The sequence below is a fragment of the Enoplosus armatus genome, chromosome 4, assembly GCF_043641665.1.
Source record: "Enoplosus armatus isolate fEnoArm2 chromosome 4, fEnoArm2.hap1, whole genome shotgun sequence".
Classification (NCBI taxonomy): Eukaryota; Metazoa; Chordata; class Actinopteri; order Centrarchiformes; family Enoplosidae; genus Enoplosus; species Enoplosus armatus.
This window is the reverse complement of record NC_092183.1, coordinates 8578090-8606089: the sequence shown is the minus strand read 5'-3', so window position 1 is coordinate 8606089 and position 28000 is coordinate 8578090. Positions and strand designations below refer to the sequence as shown.

Here is a 28000-nt window from a genome sequence, read left to right as displayed (position 1 = left end):
TCTGTAGATTTCTCTAAAGCTGCTTCTGTCAGAGGAATTTCACCTTCAGTGATTTCAGCAAAAAGAAAATGAAGCAACCAAACACACGAATCAAAGCCCAGATTGAAGTAATTATAAAGAATTTTCTCCCAGGCTATGTAAAGGACAAATGTTGAAGAAGGCATATTTTTAATTCAATTAAATTCTTTATTTTACTGGAAATCTGCTTACTCTTTAAAAGAAAGTGGCTGTTTGAATTCTCCAACTTATTAGAAAAAGTTTATATACACTTGATAATCCTGAATGTTAAACATAATTAGAAATACTTTTTATTTCTCTACATATTAAAAGAAGGTTCACAGCTCTGTAACATGAGTGGGTGGCTGCTGATAAGAGGGTATTTTTACAGCTACTGATGACAATGACTCAATAACTGAGGTCGAGCTGCAAAAGCACCATGTTGAGTCACGTAATTACACAGTTTCATGTAGTAAAAATACCATGTTTTCCTTCCTCTCAATTACAGTAGTATCATGAATAAAACATTCATCATGAATCACACAGTTTTTACACATGTCCAGCTGATTTTCACACTATTTGGGGAACTAACTTTTAGGGAAGTTCATTGTGTGAAGCAGTCGATCAGAAGTGCAGTTTATTTAACAGCTGAGATTCCTTGATGTGGTTTCACCAGGTCGTCTCAGGGTTTAGACCACTTTGTTGATTATAGAGCCTAGCTGGTCAATCTGGCACTCCACCATGTCTCCTTTCTGAAATAAGAAACAGTTAAAGTACATCTTTACTCCTTTTAAATGGAACCACGTCCTCACTATCTATTAAAATACTGTGTTGCAGATTTTACAGAGTCCCAAAGAATACGTTATCATTACATTACGTTATTTTTAGTTATTTTGGATAAAGTGAAAGTAAAGCTGCAGTTGATGTGAAGAAGTTGTGCAGACAATCTTCGTCAGTCTCACACACAACTCACCTTGAGAAAGACGGGGGGCTTTCTGAACACACCCACACCTGGAGGAGTGCCTGTCAGGAACACATCTCCTGGAGTCAATGTCACAAACCTGAAAGAAAACAGTGGAGGCCCAGAGTCAGGAGCAGGAAAAAGCATGTGCTGTCAGCATCAAAACTACAAAGACTTGCTATTGACTGTGGAAAATTAAGATTTTTTTCTCATGGCCATGCAGTATAATTTTTAGACTCATTTAGATTAGGCAGGGGCATGCAAAACTTCCCCAGATCATCCCAGTGTATATACAGATACTGTGAAAGTTGCCGTGGGCTGCCATTATTGGAACGACGCAGTCATTGTCTGCAGTAAGTCGGGCGAGGGAGGGAGGCTTTTCCGTCCAAGAATCTCAAATCAGATCAGAGAACGCTCCAGTTCAGGGTGCTTCAGGGCAAAAGGGTTTCAGCCGTGGTGGATAAGTCTTAGTTGAAGCATGTAATTTAAGCTTCGAGACCATGATGAAGGGAGGCCATTTGCTCGCACAGTGCTCCTTTTATGGATTCATTTCTGACACGAGTTGATTTGCATAATTTCTTTAAATGGACGCTTTGAAGCAGAAACATGTAAAAGTTCTGTATATATTATAAAAACCTTTTGTGAGGTTGAAACACCCCACGTCTCCCTGAAGCAAAGACACCATCGTCATGAGCAGAAATCGTGGACTTACTTTGAGACCCAGGCGACCAGCGCCTCCGTCTTGAAGATCATCTGATCAGTGTTGCTGCTCTGGACTGTGTCTCCGTTGACCAGGCAGCGGACGCTCAGGTTGTGAGGATCTGATACAAAAAGCAGCACCGTTGATATTCCTGTTTGTGACTCAAACTTTAGAACTAGACTAAAGCTCACTCAATAATATTGAATAATGGTAGATATAGGGTACCCGGTCTTAAAAAGCATCAAATTCACTTCCATCAAAAAAAGGCCTTAGAAGGTATTAAAAAGACTTCAGTTTCATTTACAGATGTTTTTACATGCATAAACAACAAGTGAGACTGATGAGTTTCAGTCGGCACCATCAGACCTGCAGATTCTTTGTGGTCTTAAAAACCTCTTAAAAAGTCTTAGATTTAAACACAGTGAACACTGTAGAAACACTGCAGTAAATATTCAATAGTAATCTGAAAGTAGCTATTATTATTTTATTAACTTTCTCTTTTATATTAATGGTTTTGAATAATTTTTCCAAATTTAACAGTGCTGGGATTAACAGATTTGTTTGTCTTCTCATCAGGCTACATAGGACAAATACATTATAATGATACTTGTTCCGTTGATTTCCTGTCAAACATGAAGTCACTGAAGTATCTCTTCTTTCAAATTGGCAGATTATGTCCATTATGACTGATATTCAGCATTATTATAAAGCTCCAATCAGCTACAGAAACCAGAATGATATTATTATTCTGTCTGGCTCTCCCTGCGGTGGTTTCTTGTCCCATCTCACCTTTCACAGCGTCGGTGGTCACTAATGCAGGGCCGAGAGGACAGAAGCTGTCAAACGTTTTTCCCAGCAGCCACTGCTTCCCGTTGCGCTTCATCTGCCAGTCACGTGCGCTGACGTCATTGGCCACAGTGAACCCGGCCACGTAGGAGAGAGCGTCCTCCTCCTGAACAACAAGAGGAAATGGAGTCGGAATAGATGCTTCACCGGAGCATCAGAGTGTCCTGGACATCAGAGGTGATGTTGTGATGCTCACCTTGATGTGTTTTCCTCTTCGTCCAATCACAAAGGCCAGCTCCACCTCCCAGTCCACCTCCTTCAGTCAGACGAAAGACCGAGATGAAGCAAATATAGCATGAAGAAGCACCGCAACAAACTGCATACTAATTCTAAGCAGGTTTTTAGTGTGTAGGGTAGTTAAATATACTCAAAACAGTTCGTATGCATTTCAAAAAATGTTGCTATTGATGCACATTATTGTCCCACAATGCTCAAAGTAAATGGAGGCACTGCTTACATCTGCAAAACATTTAAATATATTCCAATTGTTTGTGAGATGGCTCCAAAAAATTCTTGGAAAACAAACAAAAAAATGTGTTTAATTGACATCCTGCACCGTACATACTGTAAACGGTTAGTATGTAGTGTGGACCTCTAACAGAGTGCAGGATTTGTCACTAACACATATTGATAGTGTCTTTTTGCGCTCATCTCTTTCTATAATGTGCTACTGACACAAAACTTCAAGAGGTGTGGAAGTGATTGGATTTTGTGTAAATTAAGTTATGTCAGCAATTTCCTTCAATAAATTTGTCTTGACTCTTATTTCAAGACAAAAAAAATGAAATAGCGCTCTAGTTTAAGTCTCTAGAAACAACTTATTAGTATCTGGGCAAATAAGAATAATCTGTTTGGTCACAGTCATGCACCATAACTCTAATTCAATTCACCCACTTATTAAAATGATAAACCCAGTGCAAAAAAATCTTGGGATTACTTTTGATCCTAAACTAAATTTTCTGGTTCAAACATGGTTAGATGCAGACTGCCACCTTAAGATTTGGATTTATAACGTTTCACCTCGTGCAACTGCCTCAGCAACTCTTCTCTATCTCGACTGCAGCAAGGTTTTAAACAAAAACGCTGGTTTTAGTTTCTCTCCACTGGCTCCCTGTTACTTATAGGATTGATTTTAAAATGTTATTCTGCACATAGAAGACACTACATTTGACCCACAGTAAAAGAGTTGTTGTGCTCTTTGACCACTGGGGGGAAACTTCTGGCCGTTTTGAGTTCAAGGCTGAAAACTAAAGGTGATTGTGCTCCAACAATGTCTCAAAGACACCAAATCAGTGACTTAAAACCAATTTGTTTTCTCCCTCTTTTTTCCTGTAAAGCACTTCGTCCCCTCTCCTTTTGAAGAGGGACATCTAAATAAAGTTTGCACGCTCCTCTCACCTGGCTCTCTGAGGGCAGAAGGATGTCATCGTACGGGCCGGTGATGGCGCTGGGGAATTTGCTGAAGATGATCGGTTCTTTGGGGATCGGGGCGTTCTGCTCCAGGCAGTGGTCCCGGTAGTTCATGCCCACGCACACCACCTTCTCCGGGGCCAACACGGGAGACATCAGCTGGATGTCCGATCGCTCCACCACACACTGACCGGACGACAAGGCTCTGAGGAAGAGGAGGAGGTGCCACATGATGATCTGGGACGAAGTTGATTGAAGATGAAGATAAAAATGTAGGAACAAAGAGATTTAAATTTAAACAAGTCCATTCAGGAAGATTTAGGAGGAAGATGATTTATCAAGAATAGGAAGTTGTTAATTAACAAAGGAGGAAGGAGCAAGGTGATAATTTAAGAAGAACAATTCAGTTGATTGAGGAAGATGGTGATGTTTTACGATGAGTGTGATTTATGAAGACGATTAAACAAGCATATGGTGTTGATTTAGAGAGGTGGTGACGATTCAAGATGACCGAGACGATGGAAAGAATTTAGAAAGTAGATGAGGATGAAAGATGAAACATTAGAGAAGGTTGTTGATTTAGGGCATGGGACCCTGACCTATAATCAATAAATTATTACGGGATTTTACATTTTGACGGGGCGCTTCTATTTTAACCGGCGCAGCTTTTCTAGTCTTTACGGCACTGGTTTAGCGGATCAGGAAACTCACAGACCAATTGCATACGAGTTACGCCAGCCCACGTGATACTACTCAGCCAATCAAATCTGTGCATGCCAGGCGCTAAACATTGCGACTCTGAATACAGACAGACGAGAGAGGAGAGAGACTGTTGAGTCAAGATGTGAAACAGTTAACAAAGAAAAAGGGAAACTCAAGCTGCTGCTATACTTTATTTTGTTTTTCTAATATTAAGCACTTTATTTTAAGATGCACAATTTTTCAAAAGCTATTTTATTTTGAAATGCAGCCCTTCTTTTACTTAATGAGAGAAGAGCATTATACATATCTACAGTATTATATATCTGTATAGTTCAATGTTAAGTGACAATAAATATTGTCAAAATGTTTTTGAATTGTACTTTATTTATTTGATTTGACAGTCAGTTGTTGATTACATGCAGACGTTGATACAACTACTGGGCTACTTCGATATATGTCACACTAAATCACAACGCAAGTTAGACATTATGATGTTCCGGACCTTTGCTTGAGGACATTTTCTCTAACTGGACCTCTTCGAATTTTAGTTGAATACCCCTGATTTAGGGGATGATTTAAGAAGATGGATGATGGTAACCATGAAGATGATTTATTCAGAAGATGAGTAGGAGGAAGGCAATCATTTTGGAGGAAATACAGCATAATTAAGGAAGATGATGATTATTTAGGAAGAAGAAGAGAGCGATTTAGGAACTAATGCAGAGTCAAAACAGAGTCGACATGTTTAGTAGTAATACTGAATACTGAATGTAAGAATGTGTTTGTGTCTGATACCTCTGCGCACTCTCTAAACCCTTGTCTCCCAGCTCCAGCAGCTCTCTCATTGTCGAGGGCATGGAGGGGTCAAACGCCTTCAGATCCACCACGCCGAGCCCCTCGCCTTGCTCCACTCCCACCCTGATGCCTCCTCCGTCACCATGGCGACGAAACTGCACCAGACGCATCGCAGCACCGCTCAAGCCTCGCCGCCTCTGTGGGTTTGTTGTTGGCCTTTGAGAGAACAAACTCCTGAAGATGCGAAAGGAGCGAAGAGGAAGTCTCATCTGTCGAGAAAAACAAGTGAAGGAGGAGAAGAGGAAGGAAAACAGGTGACAGACGAGCTGAGAGAAAACAGAAATCAAACAAATCAAATCCTCCATTTATTTTTTCATTTAATCTAATCAATCCTTAGTGTGATGTCATACAATAGGGGAAAGTACCCATTAGATTCCTAAAGGCCGAGGCGACGGCTTCACATTGCCCAACAAAAAGTCCCAAATCCCAAAATGTAACATTAAAAATTGTACAAAATAGAGCAAAGCAGCAAATCCTCACATTTAAGATGCTGGAACCAGAGAAGGTTTGGCATTTTTCCTTTATAAATTAGTTTATAATGGAAAAAATTATCAAAAAATGCCAGTGATTACAGTTCTGTCGACTGGTCGAGTTTATTGGCTTTTTTTTTAGCACTGGCCCTGCTTTGAAATTACTGGATCTTTCCAGGTCTTTATATACCACACTGGGCAGATGAAAACTTGCACTTAATGCAAATAAAATGTGAAATTATGGTATGTTCCTATAAAAGAAAAATCGCTTGTTTGATAAAATGTCTTAAGTTTCTCATGCTTACCAAGAGAATCTGTCAACTTCTCTGACTTTTACTGTCTGAAGGAAAAGTCTTAAACTCTCAACACTCATAAAATCACAAGAACAGTGAGAACGAAATGAGCAGCATGTGAACTGCACCCACACTAGTTTATCCAGAGTAGCAGTTGCCAAAATGTGGCAAGTACACGTTATGCCATGTCTGCCACAACGTGCAATCAGGATTGCCTGCTATCGCTTGATAATAGAGCTGTGAATCATAACCAGGATAAGAAAAGTATGAAGACAGCTGCAGCAACGGGTAACTTCTGCCTACCTGCAGCTCGATCTGTAGCTTTGCAGTTTGGCCTTTATCTGAGATAAAAGTGACATTATAACCTGCTACTGAATAACTAGGACAGCTACTGCTTCATTCTTGCCCTTTGGACCGTCTCTAGTTAATACTCACCTCTCCTGTTCTCCACAGCAAACACTCCCTTTAACTACTTCCGGTTAGTGTTTGTAGTCCATGAGGTCAGTCCTGGCGAAAGCGAGATACATTGCTCAGCCGAAGCTAACGACAGAGTCTACCCATGATTGTAATTATATCATGTCAAGCAAATTGTTGCATTGTTCATATAATCATCTTAATGCTGCTTCTCGCGTTTGTTGAATAATTTCTGGACTACAATTCCCTACCGTATTCTTAAATGGGCGTTAACGTGCAGTGGGAACTTAGCCACTTTAGCTTACACGACACAACTATGCTAGCTACCGTAAATGTGATTAACAACTTCACTTTTATAGATAACCAGACTCCTAGTACACACTTTAACTGCTATAAAGTAACTACTTAATATTTCAGTTGACATTATTATAACACCCACAGCTCTTAAATCAGATAAAAGCAGCATTTTACGACTCGGATGATCGTAATTACGCGCTATGAGAGGCCCGCGAAGGCATCACGGGTACAGGTTCACGGATCATGTGATCAATCGGAGAAGCTTGAAGGGAAGGATCCGTTATCACCGGCTATCAGCTGTCTCTTTCACCCTGAAGGCACCGGAGAAGGAGGACCACGATGTGCACCAGGTGAGATTAACGGTGTTTGGCCTCCTGATTTCTGGTTCAACGGTTTCATAACGCGCCGCTCTCCGCCACGTGCTCTTTGTGCATGATAAAAATCAGAGCCGAGGACACTCAGAGAGGGTTTTGATTGATAGGAACCCCCCCCTACCCATCCACCCCAGCTATATGATATCGTGCTTTGCTCAACTGGGTTAATGTATTCATGTAATCGATCTGTGATAGTTGGCCAAATGCCTTATTTGTTTATTCATTCACAACTCAAAGTGGATAAATCTGATCCTCTCATGTTGCAATAGAGGTTTGATCTCTTCAGGGTTCAGTTTCCACTAAAAGGGCCCTCAGGCAATTATGCTTACATATCACTTTCAGTCTGACTACACTTCTCTGTATCCTCTGCAAGTGTCGCTTGTTGCCAGAAATGTCTGAAGAATGAAAAAGAAACTGGTAAAAATCAGTCTGTCTGTCGCACTCTTTTAACAGTTGATGTTAAAGCAGATCTCAAAGGTCTTGCAGGTTTCCACACTTTGACCCACTCTGTTATCATTCACCTGCATTATAAGAGTCTAATTGCTTCACTCTGTCTGAGATATCTAAAAAATGCTGACATTGCTTATACAACAGGAAATAACTCTGTTTTCTTTGTGTGTTTCTCTGTCCAGCGTCCAGCCTGTTGAATGGACCACCGACCTCAAGAACCAGAAGTGAGTATTCGGAGAAATGCTGCGCTTCCTCTTAAGCTGCCAGGATGTTGATGGGTTATTTTGTGCATCTTAGCAGACAGTGAAATGATAGTTTTGTCTTTTGTTTTCTTAGTTTTGATGGCGTCGTGTTGGTGACCCAGAGCCATGACACCCTGCCCTCCGAGCTTGAGTGTCTGAAAGCTCCACTGCAGGACTACAGCTCTGTAAGTCTCTGTTCCTCTACCACCTGCAGCCAACCAACCTCACAAACCATAAAAACACCTGATCTCTCTTTTGTCTCTTTCACACATTGACTAAATTGACACACACTAAACACAGATTACTGCAGCGAATGGGGATATCAAGAATAAGACAATATGTTCTCATGTAGGACTGGAAAAACAATTGATTTTCAGATGAATTCTGATTTTAAGTTCAGTCATACAGTATTGATTCTTAAAATCAATCTATCAGTTAATCAGATGTGACTCAGTCTTCAAAGATTCAAGTCCAAACAAGTAGATGCTGCTGCATTTAAAGGGGTCATAAGGCAAAGAGGTTGGGGAACACTGCGTTAAAGGATCTGACAGTGTTCTACTAAAACTGTAAACAAAGGTGGACTGTGAAGTGTTTCTTTTGTCCAGGTGTTGTAACATGTCGCGTTACTTTCATTATCTGCCCTCTCTCTAGGTGGACAGCAGTCTCAGCGAGGAGGTGGTGGTCCTGAAGGTCCCTGGTCTCCCTGGTAACCGCCTGGTGTTTGCCTCCACCGGCCCGGTAAACCGCGACTACGATGACATCAGGCGCTTCAGCGACGCAGCCGTCAATGGCATCAAACGGTCAGTTGATGGGAGCTTTTAACCCCGTTTAGTATCTCATGTTGCTGGTTTACCCCCAGGTTTCTTTGCTATCTTGCTCATCTGTGTGTCCTCTCAGGGCCTTGAAAGCAGGCATGCAGCGCCCCCTGCTGGTCTGCCCACCACACAAGGACTATAAGAACAGCACTGTAGTGGCTGCACTCGGGGCCCTTCATGCTCTCTACATGGTGAGAAAAGACACTTTTGTGAAGATAAATAATTCATAAAGTTCACACTTAATGTGTCTCGGATGATCCGTGGACAGTTTTAAAGGGGAACTCCACTAACTAAAGTTTAGTTTTTTAATCGTGAAGTGCTACTTAGCTAATAGACTGCAAAAAACATTATATAATGTGTTCTGTGGCGTGAACTCTGTGGGCATGGACCAGTTTAAATAAATACACTACCTTGTTATAATCTCTTTTCCTCAAAAGCCCCTGGAAGTCAGGGAGGGGAACGTGAAACCCACCAACTACAAGGTGTGTGTTCTGGGTCTGTGGGCAGCACAGGAGGCGGAGGGAAAGAGAATGGTGGAGCTGGCCGATGCTCTGGAGAGCGGGAGGTGGGTCAAATTCTTCACCTCATTCCCCGCTAAGATTTTCTCACGTTGTGTTGTTCACTGCTTCACCATCACTCGTCCCGTTTCCCCTCCTCAGACTGGCATGTCGTGACATCGGTGGCTCAGACCCTGAACGTATGGCTGCTCCTCGCGTGGCCGAGTACGTCCAGGAGCTCTTCAAGGACAGCCCTGTGAAGGTAGAAAGAAATATTAATATCATGTGTGCAAACAGAATCACACAGTGCTCTGTTTTTTATTATTATAGGAGAAACTGTTTTCAACCGTCATGTGGTGGAAAATGTGTAGAAACTGTTGTTTGGTTCTTCAATGGCCCCAAACTTAAGAACGTGTCTGTGTTTGTTAACCTCTAGGTGGAAGTGGTGAGCGACCTAAAGGTTCTGGAGAAGGAGTATCCCTGTCTGGCTGCAGTCAACCGCTGTGCCAACAGTAAGAGATATACATATTTTGTCTTTATCACACAGATTTTTAAAAAGATTATTTGCATACTTATTCCTCCTCCATACAGGTGTACCTCGTCACCAGGCCAGAGTTATCAAGCTGCAGTACTGTGGCGAGGGACCGGTCCAAAAGACACTCATGTTGGTGGGAAAGGTGAGAGCAGACTCTCATACTTCTGTCCACTAAAACATTAAAGGAAAACGTGACCCCAAAATAAATATCAAGTCTTATACTCCCTTTAAAACATGAGTACATTTCAGAACAAAACAGAACCGTTAAATGTTCCCCAAACATCACCAGACTTTGGAGAAATAGGCAGTTGTATGTGTTTTTCGGAGCTGTAAACGATGACTTCATCAGTCTAGTTTGGTGAAAGGCTGAGATGGAACAGTGGTGGTGAACTTACTGCAGCGGCGACCTAACAAATTTGATTTAAGTTGATATCAAAGTGAGTAAAAAATGACTGAATGACCTACAGAACTCATAGTTAAGTGCCAAAGACTTAATCAGTAACTATTTTGATAATCGAACGATTGTTTTAGTCATTTCTTACAACATTTACTGGTTCCAGCTTCTTAAATTTTATGCTTTTCTTTTACAGGATAGTAAATTGAATATGTTTGGCTTTTCGACTGTTGGTAGGACAAACAAGACATTTGAAGAAGTCTCCTTGGGATGTGGGAAATTATAATATACCAGATAATGAAAATAATGATTCTTTTAAGCTAATCAGGGAGAAATGAAAGACAGGAAGGTTTGGCTTAATTGGTTAGGTTATGTATTGTATATGAATGTGACTGACTACTTAATAAAGGTTTGTTCTTATGTGGTGTTTCCAGGGCATCACCTACGACACTGGCGGAGCAGACATCAAGGCTGGTGGTTTCATGGCTGGGATGCACAGGGACAAGTGTGGAGCTGCTGCTGTGGCCGGCTTCTTCCAGGTGAATACCCCCCCCATTCTGCTGCTGAATAATTAACCCTCAGGGAGCTTTCACTGCAAGTCCACACCTCAGGACTTGGACTAAATATTCAGCTCCTGTGACTTAGCTTAGGTGACCTGGATGATGCTGAGTCATGATTAACAAAAAGCATATTAGGTGCAAAGAGAGTAATATTTTCCTCTATACAAGCCCTTATGTAGCCTTCAAAAGAAAACAAAGGGCCCTCTGTAGAATGTGGCATAAACTCAGATTTATGTTTTTGGAACATCCTCAGAGTTGGAAATGTTAACATGGACATTTTAACCTAATCCCCCTCTTGCTCTCCAGATTTTAGCCAAGCTGAGGCCAAAACATCTGAAGGTCATCGGCTCCATGGCTATGGTGAGGAACAGTGTCGGAGCAGGTTGGTTTTAGCCACTTTTTTTCCCATCACACATGTTCCTTTTTGCATTTCTGTGTATACATTCTGTGTTACAGCACCTCCTCTCAAGTGACTGTGTGTGTGTTTTCTCAGACTGCTATGTGGCTGATGAACTGCTGGTTTCCCGTGCGGGTCGCAGGGTGAGAGTTGGAAACACAGATGCTGAGGGACGTATGGTGATGGTCGACCTGCTCTGCGAGATGAAGGAGAAGGTCACAACATCTTGTTATTCATACTTCTTAGCTAATTTGTGCATCCCAACAGCTTTTCTGCACATCTATCCCTTCTTGTTCTCATGACCATGTCATCTGTGTCTGCAGGCAGTACGTGAGACGTCTCCTCAGCTGTTTACTATTGCTACTCTGACTGGTCACGCCATTAGAGCCATGGGACCCAACTATTCTGTAAGTGCTGCTGACACACAGACAATACTGCGTCTTTCTGAGAGATGCAGCAACTTAAACTTTAAAAAGTCAAATATTCCACTGTTGTAAGAATCGTTGTTTGTTCTGAGTTCAGTTTTGAATGTGTCATTGTAGATCATCATGGATAATGGACCAGCTCATCGCAACGACAACGCAACTCAGTGGCAGAAAGGTGAGAAAACTATACAGATCAATTTTTGTTGTTGTTGGGAACAGGCAAAATATTCTTAATTCAAGTTCTTAGTTACTTATTTTCGACATCACTTACTAACGCATGGTCTTTGTCCTCTCCAATGCAGCTGGAGAGGTGTTGGGCGATGTGTTCGAGGTGTCCAGTATCAGACGAGAGGACTACGAGTTTCACAAGGGCAAGTCTGAGTACGAGGATATTCTGCAGTGCAACAACCTGCCGTCCTCAGCTACACCTCGAGGACATCAGACCCCTGCAGCTTTCCTCATTATGGCCTCGGGGCTCGACAAGGTGCTCACACATTCTCAGAATAAGTTATTATTCATCAAAGTATGAAACGTATATCATATGGAAGAAGTGCAGTGATTAACTTGTCTTATTACTTTCAGCATGGTGTGGATTCTGTCAAACCTTTGCCGTACTCTCACATTGACATCGCTGGGTCCAGTGGTCCTTTCCCTGGTGTCCCAACAGGAGCCCCGATCCTCGCCATGGCAACCAACTACATCCTGTCTGATAGTCTCTAAACAGATACCCCCAGTGTAAAAAGACTACGGTCTCTGCACTCAATCCCAACACAAATTTGTAACCGTCCAAATATAAGTGAAATCCTTGCCACAACACATAATGCAAAATGTGAAATTTTTCATGTCTGACATTCCTTAACGCCTCAGATTGCTTTGCTGCAGAAATGATCTCTTTTTTAAGACCTTGTGACATTCATGTTATATGCGCCAAGTGTCAAAAGACCCTGTTAAGTGGCCTGAATCAATATACTCAGGGGTTAAACAGCAGTATAAAAATACCATCCTTTTTATGTGTGTGTCTGTATGTGTGCGACAAATTGGGGACATGGTTGTGTGATTAGTGACGCTGTGAGAGTCAAACAAAGCACTCCTCATTGATAAATTAAACAAAATTGGAATTTAAAAGGTCTCTGTTTTTTATGTACATGTGTTTTTGCACAGGTTTGCTTATTGAACAAGTTATCACAGAGGAAATAATAGGAAGAAGTGTACTATGTACATGTATACTCATACATCTACATCATGCTTTTACATGTATCCCAACATATACTTGCGTTTGTGTACACATTCAATTCAATTTTTCAATTCAATTTTATTTATATAGCGCCAAATCACAACAAAGTCATCTCATGACACTTTACAAAATAGAGCAGGTCTAGACCGACTCTTTATAATGTTATTACAGAGACCCAACAGTTCCCACCATGAGCAAGCACTTTGGCGACAGTGGCAAGGAAAAACTTCCTTTTAAGAGGCAGAAACCTCGAGCAGAACCAGACTCTAGGTGGGCGGTCATCTGCTTTGACCGGCTGGGTTTTAGGGGGGGAGAGAGAGAGAGAGAGACAGAGAGAGAGAGAGAGAGACAGACAGACAGACAGACAGGTAGGCAAAGATGTATGGCAGCACTAACAGTAGAAATAGCTGTAATATTAGCTTAGATTAATAATAGGAGCTTTAATAGTAACAGAACTACGACTAAACATAACTGTAGAGATGAGAGTCAGGCAGGCCCATGGCGGCAGCAGCACCCAGGCGTACCAGGACCACGATCCACAGCGACCTACGAGTCGACAAAGCACAAAGAAACTCCGGGGAAGAAATAAAGTTAGTAACATGCATTGGACTGTGATGAATGTGCAAAGATGAAGATGGAGAGGAGGAAAGCTCAGTGCATCATGGGAAGTCCCCCAGCAGTGTAGGCCTATAGCAGCATAACTAGGGGGCTGGTCCAGGCAGGCCTGAGCCAGCCCTTAACTATAAGCGTTATCAAAAAGCAAAGTTTTAAGCCTACTCTTAAAAGTAGAGAGTGTGTCTGCCTCCCGGACCCAAACTGGGAGCCGATTCCACAGGAGAGGAGCTTGATAGCTGAAGGCTCTGGCTCCTGTTCTGTTTTTGGAGACTCTAGGAACCACAAGCAGCCATGCATTCTGGGAGCGGAGTGCTCTAGTGGGGTAATAAGGTACTATGAGCTCTTTAAGATATGATGCTCATACACATGCTCATATACAGTATATATTTACGCACATATATACATTGTAGTCAGCAAACTATTTTACTTTGGGCTGCTGTGGCACAAGGGACAAAACCACTGTGATAGTTACAAGTTTGTAAATGAATGGGTTGTAGCGGAATATTTTAACTTTATTTGGAGAAAAAAAGCCTTTCAGCAGTGTCTTTTTCGCATAAAAAAATGTATTTCATGTTCCAATGTGGCATATTTGTTAAAGAGGTAGGGTAAACAATAACATTAGTAAAAATTTGTCCAAAAGTCTTAAATCTGCAAAACAAATTGACAACTTAAAAATAATTGTACTTGTCCATTTATTTATTTATTTTACGTGTTATATTTTTAGGTTTTAAACATGTTTTCATGTAGTTTTCCTATGTTGATTATCGTGTTTATTGTCCATGGGTTACAGAATTTTCCTCTCCAATATGGCCGACATTAGTGCCCACTCGTTTTAGCGGTTGGGAGGAGCGACAAGGACACGGAAATGACGCAAAGACGCCGAATCATTAAAACCTGACGTTAGCGCGCGCTTACACTCAAACCTCCCCTCTGCGGTGACAGTGGTGTCTGCGTGCTGCACTTCTGCTAGCTAACAACACAAAGACTGAACTTTTAGAGGAGTCTCGCTCTCTCTACTACTCGGCGATAACTCAAACTGCAGTGTCCATTTTGACGTAGTAACGTTAAAGGCGACCAAAATCTCTCCGTTTGAATCTACATAGACTTAAAAAAAAAACTCTACAGCAACCATGTTTGAGGCTCGCCTGGTCCAGGGATCCATCCTGAAGAAGGTTCTGGAGGCTCTGAAGGATCTGATCACAGAAGCCTGCTGGGACGTCAGCTCGTCCGGCATCTCCCTGCAGAGCATGGACTCCTCTCACGTCTCCCTGGTCCAGCTCACCCTGCGGCACGATGGCTTTGACTCGTACCGCTGCGACAGAAACCTCGCTATGGGAGTCAACCTCAGCAGGTGGAGCAAACATTACACACCGCGCTTTTCGCTAGAAAACATGGACATAAAATGAAATCTGTTGCGTTATTAGGCTGTTGGCTCTCAGAGAGATAAATAATCTGCTGACTAATGTAGCTAGCTTGTTTGACAGGTCGAGTTGTCAAAGTTTGGATGCTGCAAAAATCGGTGTAAAAACACTAGAGGTTTGGTTTGTCTGAGCGGCGTTTATGCCCATCGCAAACTGCTTATGTTGCACACGGTCAAACGTTCGCTGTAGTATATTTAGTTAGCATAAGTTAATGGTCTGTCTAAATATCTGAAGCTTACAAAGAAGGTGGCCATCTTGGCGGATTTGCCCGGGCATGTCTCTAATAGACTGAACTCTAAACCTGCTCACAGTTAACCCTTTACTGTTCAACTACAGCGGTGTACACACGCGTCATTTACAAATAAGTCGATTGATCTAACTTTTGTTTTGTGTTTTAAATTACACCTGGCGCAGTTTGAGCGACAACAGCTACACTGTGATTACGTAGCGACGTCATTTGAGCGCCAAATTCTCCGCAGGGAGGGTTGGCGGGAATTGTTGTTGAACCCGGGAACTTCCACTTCCGTTTCCCTGCCGCCTCTCTTTGAAACGTGACACCGGCGCTCAGGATAGTTTTGGTTATCCAGAATTTGTTTGTGGCTGCATGTATTACAGTCACACACATTTTGACCATTTCTTGTTTGCTGCACATACAATGCAGTACATTTATTATAACTTGACCGCTGGAGCACAAAACATTTAGTTGAGACATAGCCAAAATAAATCTAGTATGAAAGAGGACGCATTTTATGAACCAATTAATAAATCGTGAAAGTAATGGGCAAATTAATTGAAATGTAACGATGAAGCCCAAGTTGACATCAAATAGTTGTGCCTGAACAGCACTGCAAGACCCAAATATATTCAATTCTATGCTACATTTTAAATGTATAAAACTGAAAATTAGCACATACTCGCACTTGATTAACATTTCTCATTTTCCCTATGTCCTAAATCCATCATTGAAATAGTTGTTGATTACGTGATTCGTCATCTTGGTGTCACATTTTAGTAATGCATTTTAAATTGGAAGTTTTAGTCTTTGATATTACAAAATATGCTGCCAGGGCATCATCTCCTTTTTTTTGTGGTTTGTAACACAGTTTTGACTGTTTTTCTTCTCCCTGTCATTCCCACACAGTATGTCAAAAATCCTGAAATGTGCAGGAAACGAAGACATCATCACCCTTAGAGCAGAAGACAATGCAGACACACTCGCCCTTGTGTTCGAGACGCTCAGTAAGTTTTTGAGTTATTGGCATTTTTTATCCATATTTTTTTATTTAGCATTGGTGTCTTATTTACCTCCTTTTCTTTTCACTCTTACAGACCAGGAGAAAGTCTCAGATTATGAGATGAAGTTGATGGACCTGGATGTGGAGCAGCTGGGCATTCCAGTAAGTCATTTGTGGCCTGTCTTTGTCTTTTGAGTCCAACATACTCCGCATGCGCACTGTTTCTGACCTTCCCTCTGTCTGTCCCTCACAGGAGCAGGAGTACAGCTGTGTGGTGAAGATGCCCTCTGGGGAGTTCGCCCGTATCTGCCGTGACCTGTCCCAGATCGGCGACGCCGTCATGATCTCCTGCGCCAAGGACGGAGTCAAGTTCTCCGCCACAGGAGAGCTGGGCACAGGAAACGTCAAGCTGTCCCAGACCAGCAACGTAGACAAAGAGGACGAGGCAGTGAGTATGAATGTCGGATTGAGTTAATATAATGGTGAAGCCAGACGATAAATCTGTGGATGGTATCTTGTATTTAGTCCGGTTAAAAATAAATTATTGTATAGAAATGCCAAAGATATTGAAGATTTAATGATAGTGGGGTTTTTAAGTAACCTATCAATGTCTTTGTCGAGTTCAAATGTCAATTTCAGCTTTTTATAAACGTTTTTTCAAACAAAAGATGATTTATTCAAATTATTTATTTGCCGAGCTTTACTTAAGAGATGAAACAATTAATGTGCAACTATTTTGATAATCATTTTTTTCCAAGCAAAAAAATCATTCATTAGTTCCACCTTCTCAAAATCTTTTCTTTGTCTTATGTGTGAATAATCAGAATATGTTTATGGTTTCAACAGCTGTTAGTCAGGCAACAATGTATTTAAAGATGTCACCTTGGGCTACTTAGAAATAAGATTGTTAGATTAATTGATAATTAAAGTGATTGTTGGCTTCCCTACTTTTACCGTTGTGATGTTATGTGTTTTTGACCATTCCCGTTCACTTTGTTTTTTAGGTCACTATTGAGATGAATGAACCCGTCCAACTGATCTTTGCCCTCAACTACCTGAACTTCTTCACTAAGGCCACACCGCTGTCCAAGACCGTCACCCTCAGCATGTCGGCCGACATCCCCCTCGGTGAGTGAAGTCTTCATTTGGAGTCTCGAGGTTTACAGACGTTGTCGTGGCCCTAACTTTACTTTTTTTGTTGTCTCTCTACAGTGGTGGAGTACAAGATTGCTGATATGGGACACGTCAAATATTACTTGGCACCAAAGATCGATGAAGAGGCTTCCTAAGTTGTTTTATTATTGGCCCAAAAAGGGAGAATAGAGAAAAGCAGGCGACTGGGACTTGTCCTGAGTGATTTGAAGGGCTGAAGTGATCTCGTAATGATCGTTTGTCTGAGGTTTCTGACATCCTCCTGTCTAATGAGATTCACAGCGGGAGGTGTAGTGTCAACTTTTATTAACAGTCAGCCGCATGAATGATTCCATCTGTGTGGTGTGATGAAGCTTCAGATGGTGTTCAGAGCGGCTGGATGTGGTCCAGACGGCCCCAGTGTAAATTTCAGCACTTGTTCGCTCCACTTTTGTGTCTCTTGCTCTATTTCTTTTTTTTTTGTGCCCATTTTGGGAAAACAGATTTCAAGTATCCCATTCCTCCTTGTAGATAACGCATTTGTAAATACTTCCTGTGGTTCCTCACTGTCAGCCAATCTCAAATGTTTTTGTATTCATTGATTCAGTCCAAAATAAATGATTCAAGTTGTTTCCAACATCCATTTTTATGTTTCTGACGTTTGTGGATAAAATTGTTATAGTTATAGACTGACGACGTATACTTATTGGTGCGTACATGTTCTCAAAGTGTTTCAATTTGGACTCATTTTAATTAATGAGGCCTTAAAAGTCCAGTTAAGTTTTAAAGTTTGAACCTCTAGAGTCTTGAATTTCAACAATCTTGCTGCACTCATTTATACTCTTTTTGATCTCGTGTAAAACCCAAAGCCAAGCTAATGATTACCCTTAAACTCAATCTGATATACTTGCCTGCTAAACTTAAGCCTGGTGGGGAAAGGCCTTATTTTTACATCAACTTTATTCCCTTTGCACTTGCCTTGTTATCTGTATTCACAGAGAGCAAAATGTTCTTCAAGAATCAAAACTTTCTTAATTACATTATTAGCTTAATACTGTAAGCAGCATTTTACTGTTGCTGGTAGAGGTTTTAACTACTTTATACATAGTTTGAGGTTCACAAGATAAATGCTTTTGAGATGATTAGTGGGAGAGAAAAGAACAAAAGAGAAGTTCTGCTACACAAGTGATGTAAATACAAATTATTTAAATGAACCCATATGAGAAGTTTAGGGAGGAAATGTCTGATGGAACGACTAACAACTCAAAAACATCTGAAACGTGTCAAGGAGCCCTAACTCAATGTTTTTGTCAGTAAAAAAAAGTAAAAAATATAGAGTACCACTGTTGAATCTAACAGTATTTTACAAGCATATCATATATATTTTTTCTTAATTTGAAAAGTAACTAGATACTATGCTATAGCCGTTTAATAAGTACAACATGTCCCTCTGAAATCTAGTGGAGTAGAAATATAAATGGTATAAAATGGAAAATTCAAGATTGTACTTAAGTACACTACAGGAGTATGTCTGATGTACTTAGTTACTGTCCAGCTCTGGTAAATGGTTTCAGGTCCTTTCTTAGGACATGAAGACAGTGGCTGCAGTAGTAACCAGGTGTAGCCACTAGGTGCTGCTCTTCTACTACTTTTGGTTTTTCGTCAGTGGGAGTAAATTATAGTCACCTGTCAGGTCACATTTGTGAAATCATTTATTCTGAAGAAATGTATTCTCAATTTCCATTTTTACAGGATGAAAACAAATCAAAACGCATGTGGGTTCATTTTGTTCTCCAGGATGGAAAGCACCTGTCAGTCACTCGGCATCAAATTGGTAAGCTCTTTATACCCCCAGTGTCAAGGACATGTCATCAGTTGCCTCATTGTATACTCCTTATTCTACCAAATTACAGGGATTTCATCAGAGACTGGCAGCTTCAGAGCCTCAGGTCTGCTCTCATGCAGGTCAGTGAGCAAACTGAATAAAACTGCTGAATATTCAGAGAATTCACAACACGAAGCCTGAAATACACAAGAGACACAAACTGTCTGCCTGTCTGTCTGCAGCTGGTTGATGTTTACTGTGTTTTGGTGCAGTTCATAGTGTACATACAGACAGTTTTAATCCTCACAAAGCTTTAATCTGACTGGCAGCCACATCTGGCTCTAGTGTGAACTGAACTGAACTACAGTAAGTTACACAGGGCATGTACTGTGTGTATAATGACACATTTAATTATGGTTTCTTTGGTTTGTCTGAAGTTCGACATTTTGAGAAATAGTATGGCTAGATAATACGGTTGAAGCTGCTCTCATATTTGTTTGGTAAATATGAAGCTAACGGCTACAGCCAGCTGCCGGTTAGCTTAGCTTAGTTTAGCATAAAGACTAGAAATGGGGAACCAGCTAGCCTGGCTCTGTTTAAAGGTGAAAAAACCCCAACCTGCACATCTAAAGCTCACTAATTAACATGTTATATCTCGTTTGTTTAACCTGTTCGAACACTGAAGTGTAAAAACTGCAATTCATCCTTTTACATGGAGTTTATGGCCAGGACCATAGACTGTATGGTCAGGACCGGTCAGGACCAGTTGCCAGGCAACAAGCGAGAGTCCAGACATTAGCTTAATGGTCAAAGGCGAATTGATGTTTTTACACTTCAGTTTTTAAACGGATAAAACAAACAAGATATAACGAGTCAATTATCAGTGGTGGAATGTAAGTAAGTACATTTACTCAAGTACTGTAATTACAAATATAAGGTACTTGTGCTTGACTTGAGTATTTTCTTTTCATGCCACTTTCTATTTCTACTCTATATACTACTAAATGTAGTCTTTACTTCACAACATTTATCTGACAACTTTAGTTACGAATAACACAAAATGGAATAATTTTGAGGTTTGGACTGTTGGTTGGACAAAACACAACATTGTGAATGTGTCACTTTGGGCTCTGGGTAATTCATACTAAACAATCAATCAATGAATCAAGAAAATAATCAGCAGATTAATCCAAAATGAACATGACCAGTAGTTGCAGTCCGATACAAAATAGTTAAAAATGCTAACCAACTATAGCAGTAAAAACCTGCTTTTATATGAATGCATGAGTAATAAAAATCTAATTATATATAAAATAGTATTCAGTCACATAAAACATAATGGGACATTTTACTTCTAGAGTATACTCACATACATTTACTCAAGTAACCTGTTCAATGCAGTACTTTTACTTCTAACAGAGTATTTTTACAATGTGGTATTAGTACTTCACTTAAGCAAAGGATCCAAATACTTCTTCCACCACAGTCAATTAGTGAACTTAAGAAGTGCTGGTAGGCAGATTTTGTTACATTTGGACAGAGACAGGCTAGCTGTTCCCAGTCTTTGTGCTAAGATAAGCTAACTGGCTGCTGGCAGTAGCTTCATATTTAATTCTAACATTAGCATACATGTGTGAGACTGGTATCAATCTTCTTATGTAGTTAACCTAACTCGGCCAGAAAGCCAATAAGTGTCAACTTTCACCACACCTTTATCCATTTTGCTATTTTTTTCTCTCCTTTATTCCCATAAAGAAGCCTTTTCTCATTTTCACTATAAACTATAAAATGTGATCTTGCTATTACCTGTCGTGGTTGAATAAAGAGTAAAAGCAGCCTGAGGTAGAGGCAGCAGAGCATAGACAGAACAGATTATAACCTTCCATTAGATTGCCTGCCACTGTAATCCCAGACTCCTCTGGAATATCAAAATTCATCCGCTGAAAGGGCCGGACTCTAATGAGCTTGCATCCATGCAGTAGGAAAAGAGGATTGTATTTTTTTGTGGATTTATTTACTCCAAATACATTTGATAAATGTATTTCATAATCTCAAATACCTGTATGTCTATTGGAGTTTTCTAAATCCGAACCAGCCATAACCAGCTTTCCACTCTGTACTGAAATATTCCTAAAAACCTAAGCTGTACTCCAAAGTATTTTATTTTCTAAAACACAATGTTCTGCAGCCGTGGGTTAATCTGATAGAGCCACTGTTTCAGATAAGACAAGAAGTGCGTGTCTTCAGATGCAGAGAAGAGAGATGGGACTGTCATCTTAGGAAGTGACCGATAAAGCAAAGCGACGGCGCGGCCATTTAAGCTGCCTCAATATTTAATTAACCACTGCCATCCAGGTTCAAATTAATTACTTCCTGGAACAGAGCAAGGAGGGTTCAACGTGATTGGGGGTTTCCGCTTCTGAATGGGCCACAATTTCAGACTGCAATTCAAGTCATGCTTCATAATGAGGAATAATGCCAGAGCGGTAATTATGAGTTATATTTAATGGTTAAAGCAGATTCAGGCCAGACAGACAATATGTCTTTATGCCAGAGCCACATAGTCAAGTTTGAAACAAGTGCAAAACTTCTGTGTCAGACTGACTTATTCTTTTTTTATGTTTTACTTTAATTAGTTCAGAATTACTGTATTTCACATGACTATGGTGGTAATAGCCATCCAATCCTCATTTAACAATGAGCACAATGAAGTAACCCATTATCTGAGGCACTCTTTTTTTTCTTCTTTTTATATTAAGTTGTTTTGTATAACACCTTTGCACAACAAGGCAACTTGAAGTTCTTTACATTAAACAAATGACATTAAGAAACACAAGACAAGCAAGTATGGCTGTGCCATCTGAATATACAGCCAACTGTGTCCTCCAGCCAAAGCTGTTTAGGTCTAGCTGAGTTAAGATTTTCCATGAGAAAAAAATAGGCCCCAAAAAGAAAACGAAGAAACACTTTAACTCTGACAAACAAACATTACAAAGCTGAGTCACGTTAAGGGGCACTGACTGGTTCTGTGCCCAGTAGACCAGTTATTGATGGTCTTGATCTTTGAGGTCTTCTAGGTCTTAAGTATAACTAACTTAGTATAACTAAAAAACAGCCAGTCCCTCCACAAGTCACTTCATCAGACATTCAAATTATCTACATTATTGTGTTATTGTTAGTTCCTGACACGCAAGTTGCACGAAAATAATGATAATAGTGATGTTAGAGGCTTTCAGTAGGGTGTCAGACTTTCTTTGATAAACTAAGGATGAACAGCATAACAGGCTCAATTTGAAATTGTATTTGTATTTGATTCCTTTATATTTTAATGAACTTTTCAGTGTACTTACATTTGGCCGTTGTATTCAAGTGAACCTGATCTCTGCAGTGTTATCATGAGGCTGCATTCCTACATCTCTCTCTCTCTCCCTCTCTCTCTCTCTCGCTCTTCTGTCTCCGTCTGGCCTTTAAATTGCTTTCTGGAGGCAGGGGATTTTGGCCAGGGAGATAAGGGGAATGGGATGAAACACTCTGCGAGGCAGGGCGAGTCTACTGAGCGCGGTACATTTACTGAGACAGAGGAGAGAGCAGGTTGTACTCGCTCATCCCCTCGGGTCAGTGATGCTGAGGAGATGCCGGCGACATCTCTCAAAACCCATTTCAATCCGCCGTCAGCCTTATCAGCAACGAAACAAACATGAAAGGTGTCAAAGCATACAGTAGATTGTCACTAAAAGTATATTTCTGGATGTATAATACAGATGCTGCGGACTGAATGAAAGCCTCTTTGTTTCTCCGCTGTAAACTGATTTATATGCACGTTCTTGTGGGTTTTCTCCCCTCTTGGCTGTCAGTCAGTCGATCCCAACCCCACTCTCAGACCTGACACTCTCTTACATAAGCCCTCAGTGCTTCTGGTGTCTCTCCACAAGAGCAGGTTGCATGGATTATTGATGGCAGCGCAGAGGCCGCACATGGCAAGGACACACCAGCTGCATGATCCAAACCACTCCGTCGAGTATTGCAGATGTCGTTATTGCAAATATATGGTGGGGATTCCCTCATTTTATGCACCCACTTCTCCCCACACAATACTCCTCCTCCTCCTCCTCTTCCTCATCCCTGGGCTTTGATTTCACACCGCGTGCCTCACAGTTGACACACATGTATTTCTGACTATGCCCCGCGTGTTTAAGTCATCCCCGCATGGATTAGCATATTAATGGGATGTCCTCTTTGTCCCTGTTTTCTGTCACTCAGATTTCACGGCAGTGAGGGAGATGACGAGGTGATGCGGATGGGGAGGAAGAGCGAAGGGAAGAGCAGAGGTGGAGGTGCCGAGTGTAATTGGTAAAGGTGGGACAAATAATCAATATGGTAATCGATCTTGATATGTTCTCAGTGACAAAAATCCCAGTTTCTGTCCTCTTGAGTCTATAAACTAGATTACATCACTTTATTTGGTGAGCGATGATCCGAATTAAAATGATAAGAAAAACTGCATCTTATTTTGGACTGCTGTTTTTGAAGCTTAAACATACTGTATAGATATCACATAGACCACATAGATTATTGTAATGTCGTTAAAACCTTTCATGAGCCAAGAAAACCAGCCTTGTTTTCAGCTTTGTGGCATGTTTCAGATGATCCAGTGGGATTTTAAATGGTTTATTTAGCATAAGAAGTTGGAAAATGTTCTTAACCCATGAAGGTACACTTTAACCTTAAGTGAAAAGTAAAAAAATCACCAAATTCAGAGATTAGAGCAACTATTTTGATAATCGATCATGTCATTTTTCTCAGTTGTGAAGCTGCTTTTATTCTTCTTCGCCTCCTTCAACAGTAAACAAAGTGTTTTTTGGCTTGTTGATTGGGCAAATCAAGCAGTTTGATGACGTCCCCTTGGGCTTTAAGAAACATTCTGTTTCTTAAAGCCCAAGGGGACGTCATCAAACTGCTTGATTAGAAAATATTATTAGAAAATAATCCATAGATTGATGGATAATGAGAATAATCGTTAGCCTTAGGAGAGGGTCAGCTGTTAAACTCTGCCTGTTGGTCGTCATAATTTAAAACATCAGGACACCAAACTGCTTTTACAGAAGCACCAGTATCGTTTGTCTCGTGCTCAGGAGAGGAGCCCGTTATCCAGCTCCGTGATACAGCACTCCTCTGTGTGGAGAGATGGTTATTATCCTGATGCTATTGGTGCTTTTATTGGTCCGAGGAGGGCTGTGGAAAGTGTATTGACGAATGTGACAACCTCTTACCAATCACACTCTGGCGCTTTCTCCTTTTCCCTCTGTGTCGTCCTCGCAACCTGAGTGCCAGTGTGCTCTGAGACCATACACCTCAGCACTAATGTCACCGAGACAAACAGCAGCTCATTGTCTGCACCTGCCCAGTAAACTGTTCACGTTTCTGACTGTCATTCACACACACAAAGTCCACAGAGACACACAGAGATCATAAAATAATATACAGTAAAGGCTGCTGGGTATATTCAGACATGAATGCAAGCGTTGGAGCTACAGAAAGATCTATTTATATCACGCCTAAAAATAGACATTCTTCTCCATAGAGACATGAAATCCTTCTGAGCAGTGAATTACTCTCGAGCTGCTGGTGTTGTGTGTGAATGTGTGTGTGAATGTGTGTGTGTGTGTGCATGTGTGTCTATCTGTGTGTTATTCTTCTGTTTCTTCCAAAGGTGAAAGCAAATTAGTGACTGTATCATCCGAGCTGTGAGGCTCTTTCTTGGGGAATCTCCGCTCTCCCTCTCAGCCTGCAGCAGACAGGATTTTACAGTGCTTTGATGATCAACCCCAACCCTCCACCACCACCACCACCACCACCACCTCTTCCTTCTTTCATACCGACGGGCTTTAAGCCGACAGCCGCAGCGTAGATTCATGCACATTAGTTTACAGTAGCAAAAAGGGGGAAGTGTGTGAATCCGTGGCTAATCTGCCGTGGGAGGGAATTGTCTAGTTGATGCGGAAAAGACAAAATGGCATGATAATAATGTCAACTCCAGCCTATAATTTTACCTCGTCTAAACAGAAATGATCAAATGTGCGACAGCCAAATGACCCTTGTCTAGAAGATGAACATTAACAGAGATCATTTGGAGGTTTCCCAGTGCTTTCAGAGTTCACTTTGGTTCTGTGGTGAGGCCTCAAGCTTGTGAAGTAACACTGTAGTATCACCCTGCTGCAACGCTGGGTAATGTCGCATTTCAATGGCATTAATTTGCCTGGTTGATGTTCATTTTAAACACATTGAATTACTTTGAAAAATGAATTTCACTGGATGCCGGAAAGCTGTATATTATGACTCAGGTGACAGCTGGAAACTCAATGAGTCTTTAATGAAAACCAGTTGATATAAACAGACTAACACTTGACACTTCATGCACATGCTGCACTCAGATAGATGATAACAGATTACTTTATTAATCCCAGTAGGAAATGGCAGTGGTACACCACATTAGGCACATAAATCACAGACAAATGAGACTTTCAAGGCTGTGAGTAAAAATACAGCAGATAGCCAACTTCTTATTGTGTTCTCATTTCTCTCAGATTGGACTTTTAGATGATGGCCAGCTTAATTTGCATAAAACTATTTTTGTTTATCTTGTCTAGTATAAAGTCAGTTGTACTCATATAGCCACAAATCACCAATATTCCTCAAAGGGCTTTACAATCTATACAGCAGACAGCGCCTTTTATCTTTAGGCGCTCAGTTAAAGATGTTAAACGGGGAAGCCGGGGAGAAGTCTCAGCAACAGAGAGGGGATCCCTCTTCCAGGACAAACAGACATGAAACAGATGTATATACAGAGTAGACAGAAGTGACAATATTTGGTAGATAGATTGCAAGCATTTACAGTATGAATGGATCCGGGAAGACGTTGAGGGCCTGTGCCACACAACCTCTTGTCTATTACAAATCACGAGCGAGCGTACAGACAAACTAAAGGACCTGAATGAATGAGTTGAGGTGTACCACATGATACAATTAAGCAATTAACATCCTATCGGGCTCTGTGACATTTACACAAATCGATCCTTCTATAGACATTGAATTTGTTTTTTAGGACAAAAAATTTGATGTTAGTTCGTGACAAAAAAAAACACACCTTCACACTACTACCACTGAAACTGACACATGCTCTCACACACACACATGTAAACACACACACACACACCTGTTACATGTTAAGTGGTTGTATTATCCTGTCAATGTGTCTCTCGAACACAGCGTTGCCTCAACATCTGTCTCCTCTCACAGCGTGTTTCCTGTGTGCCTGATGCTATCCCTCCTCTTCTGCAGAGACTATGGATGCCCCCCCCCCCCCCCCCCCCCCCGCCACACACTTTACACTCTTTACACACTTTACACACTTTACACACACACACACACACACACACACACACACACCGGGATCAGAGATGATCTTCCACCAGAGCTGTTTCCATCATGTTTATTCTGTGTGAGCTGGTGGAGCTCAGATGGAGCTGACCCTTACACTGATTGTTTGTCCTACTGAGCCATTCTCTCTGATAACTGTTATCCTTCCTCGCTGTGAGGAAGACAAATCGAATGCTGAATGTGTGTGTGTGTGTGTGTGTGTGTGTCTGCATGAATAAGGTGGAGGCTTAAAGAATGAGATATTGAACCTGGGATGGTTGAGTAACACAAAGAACAGAAACAGAAGAGGGGTAAAGGTTTTGTGTGTATGTATCTTTGTGAGGACCAAGTTCTAGACCTTGGGAGTGAGGACATTTTGGCTGGTCCTCGCTTTGGGACAGACCTTCAAAGGGCTGTTTGAGGGTTCAGACTGGGTTTTAAGGCACATAAAAGTCTTCTAATAATAAAAAAAATTCTTATTAAAAGAAAATAAAAAATGTAATCTTTAAGAGGTGCCAAGGCCACAGGGGTGGGGGAATAAAACACTGATCCCAGCCTCTTGTCCACAGTATATAATCATGTAGTCTCCCTAAGGTTAGAGCAAGGGGCTAGGGAATGCATTATGTCAATGAGGGTCCTCACAAGAACAGACATACCGTGCAAACGTTCACTCACACATCAATATGCTGTCCTCCTTCACTGGCCTCTAAATGATGCTCAGCCAATGAGAGAACATATAATTATTCGTGTTGTGTCAGCTGTGAACATATTATGTGCTGGTATGTGTGTGTGTGTGTGTGTGTGTGTGTGTGTGTGTGTGTGTGTGTGTGGTTGTGTGTGGTGTGTGTGGGTGTTACACAAAGCGACTGAGGCAGGGATAAAGTGGAAAATGAGGAGAGAGGAGAGGCGGAGATGAAGATGGAGATAAGGTGCGAGACAAGGACGAGGTTGCTGACAGATTTGAGATTAGAAGAAATCCACTTTGTTAAAAGTCCCTTTAGAGATAAGAACTTCAAGAACAAGAGTTATAATCGTCTCCTGACCTTTTGACCTTTCCTAAGGGACCTGACTATGTTGCATATCCTCAAAGTATTTACAACCAGCATGATCACCAAACTGTGTCAACATGTGCAGGCGTTTCTGTCTCTGAGAGATAACATGTTGTATTCAAAGCCCTGGTTGTCTCGTATGATGAGATGTTTATTTAAGTACAAATGTTTGGTCTGATTATGTGATATAACCTATTACCAATAGTATTATTAAAAAGTTACTGATTTATCCAGACATTAGTATTGTATTACCATGATGTTCACATATATCAATTGTTAGAATTTAACATAATCTAGTAGAAGTTTTGAGTTTTAAAGCAAAAGTATTCAGATCTATTTCTTAAGTAAAAGTAGTAATACAACACTGTAATATTAATACTTTCAAAGTAATAATCCTGCATTCAAATTTTTACTAAAGTGAAAGTACAGAAGTATCAGCG

The 28000-nt window shown here is 41.0% G+C and overlaps 3 protein-coding genes across 4 annotated transcripts; 2 read left to right on the top strand and 1 right to left on the bottom strand.

The window, feature by feature from the left end:
• Positions 1-201: 201 nt before the first annotated feature.
• fahd2a (fumarylacetoacetate hydrolase domain containing 2A) lies at positions 202-6676 on the bottom strand. Of its 2 annotated transcripts, none has more exons than XM_070904718.1 (8): positions 6670-6676; positions 5412-5680; positions 3903-4119; positions 2701-2760; positions 2448-2610; positions 1671-1779; positions 971-1058; positions 202-749 (listed from the first exon to the last, which is right to left on the bottom strand). In XM_070904718.1, the coding sequence occupies exons 2-8, from the start codon at positions 5678-5680 to the stop codon at positions 687-689; spliced, it is 969 nt and encodes a 322-aa protein (XP_070760819.1). In that variant the 5' UTR covers positions 6670-6676; the 3' UTR covers positions 202-686. The 2 variants fall into 2 exon arrangements, with proteins under 2 accessions (XP_070760819.1, XP_070760818.1); XM_070904717.1 differs by lacking the exon at positions 6670-6676 and adding an exon at positions 6538-6645.
• A 547-nt stretch (positions 6677-7223) lies between these two features.
• On the top strand, positions 7224-12759 carry LOC139284129 (putative aminopeptidase W07G4.4). The gene is made up of 16 exons (XM_070904305.1): positions 7224-7295; positions 7952-7993; positions 8106-8196; positions 8663-8811; positions 8909-9017; positions 9264-9391; positions 9486-9585; positions 9760-9835; positions 9915-10000; positions 10687-10791; positions 11119-11194; positions 11306-11424; positions 11533-11616; positions 11752-11809; positions 11937-12118; positions 12217-12759. The coding sequence occupies exons 1-16, from the start codon at positions 7285-7287 to the stop codon at positions 12352-12354; spliced, it is 1554 nt and encodes a 517-aa protein (XP_070760406.1). The 5' UTR covers positions 7224-7284; the 3' UTR covers positions 12355-12759.
• A 1659-nt stretch (positions 12760-14418) lies between these two features.
• On the top strand, positions 14419-17909 carry pcna (proliferating cell nuclear antigen). Its single transcript, XM_070904003.1, has 6 exons — positions 14419-14834; positions 16046-16143; positions 16234-16301; positions 16393-16587; positions 17144-17267; positions 17352-17909. The coding sequence occupies exons 1-6, from the start codon at positions 14614-14616 to the stop codon at positions 17426-17428; spliced, it is 783 nt and encodes a 260-aa protein (XP_070760104.1). The 5' UTR covers positions 14419-14613; the 3' UTR covers positions 17429-17909.
• The last annotated feature ends 10091 nt before the right edge of the window (positions 17910-28000 follow it).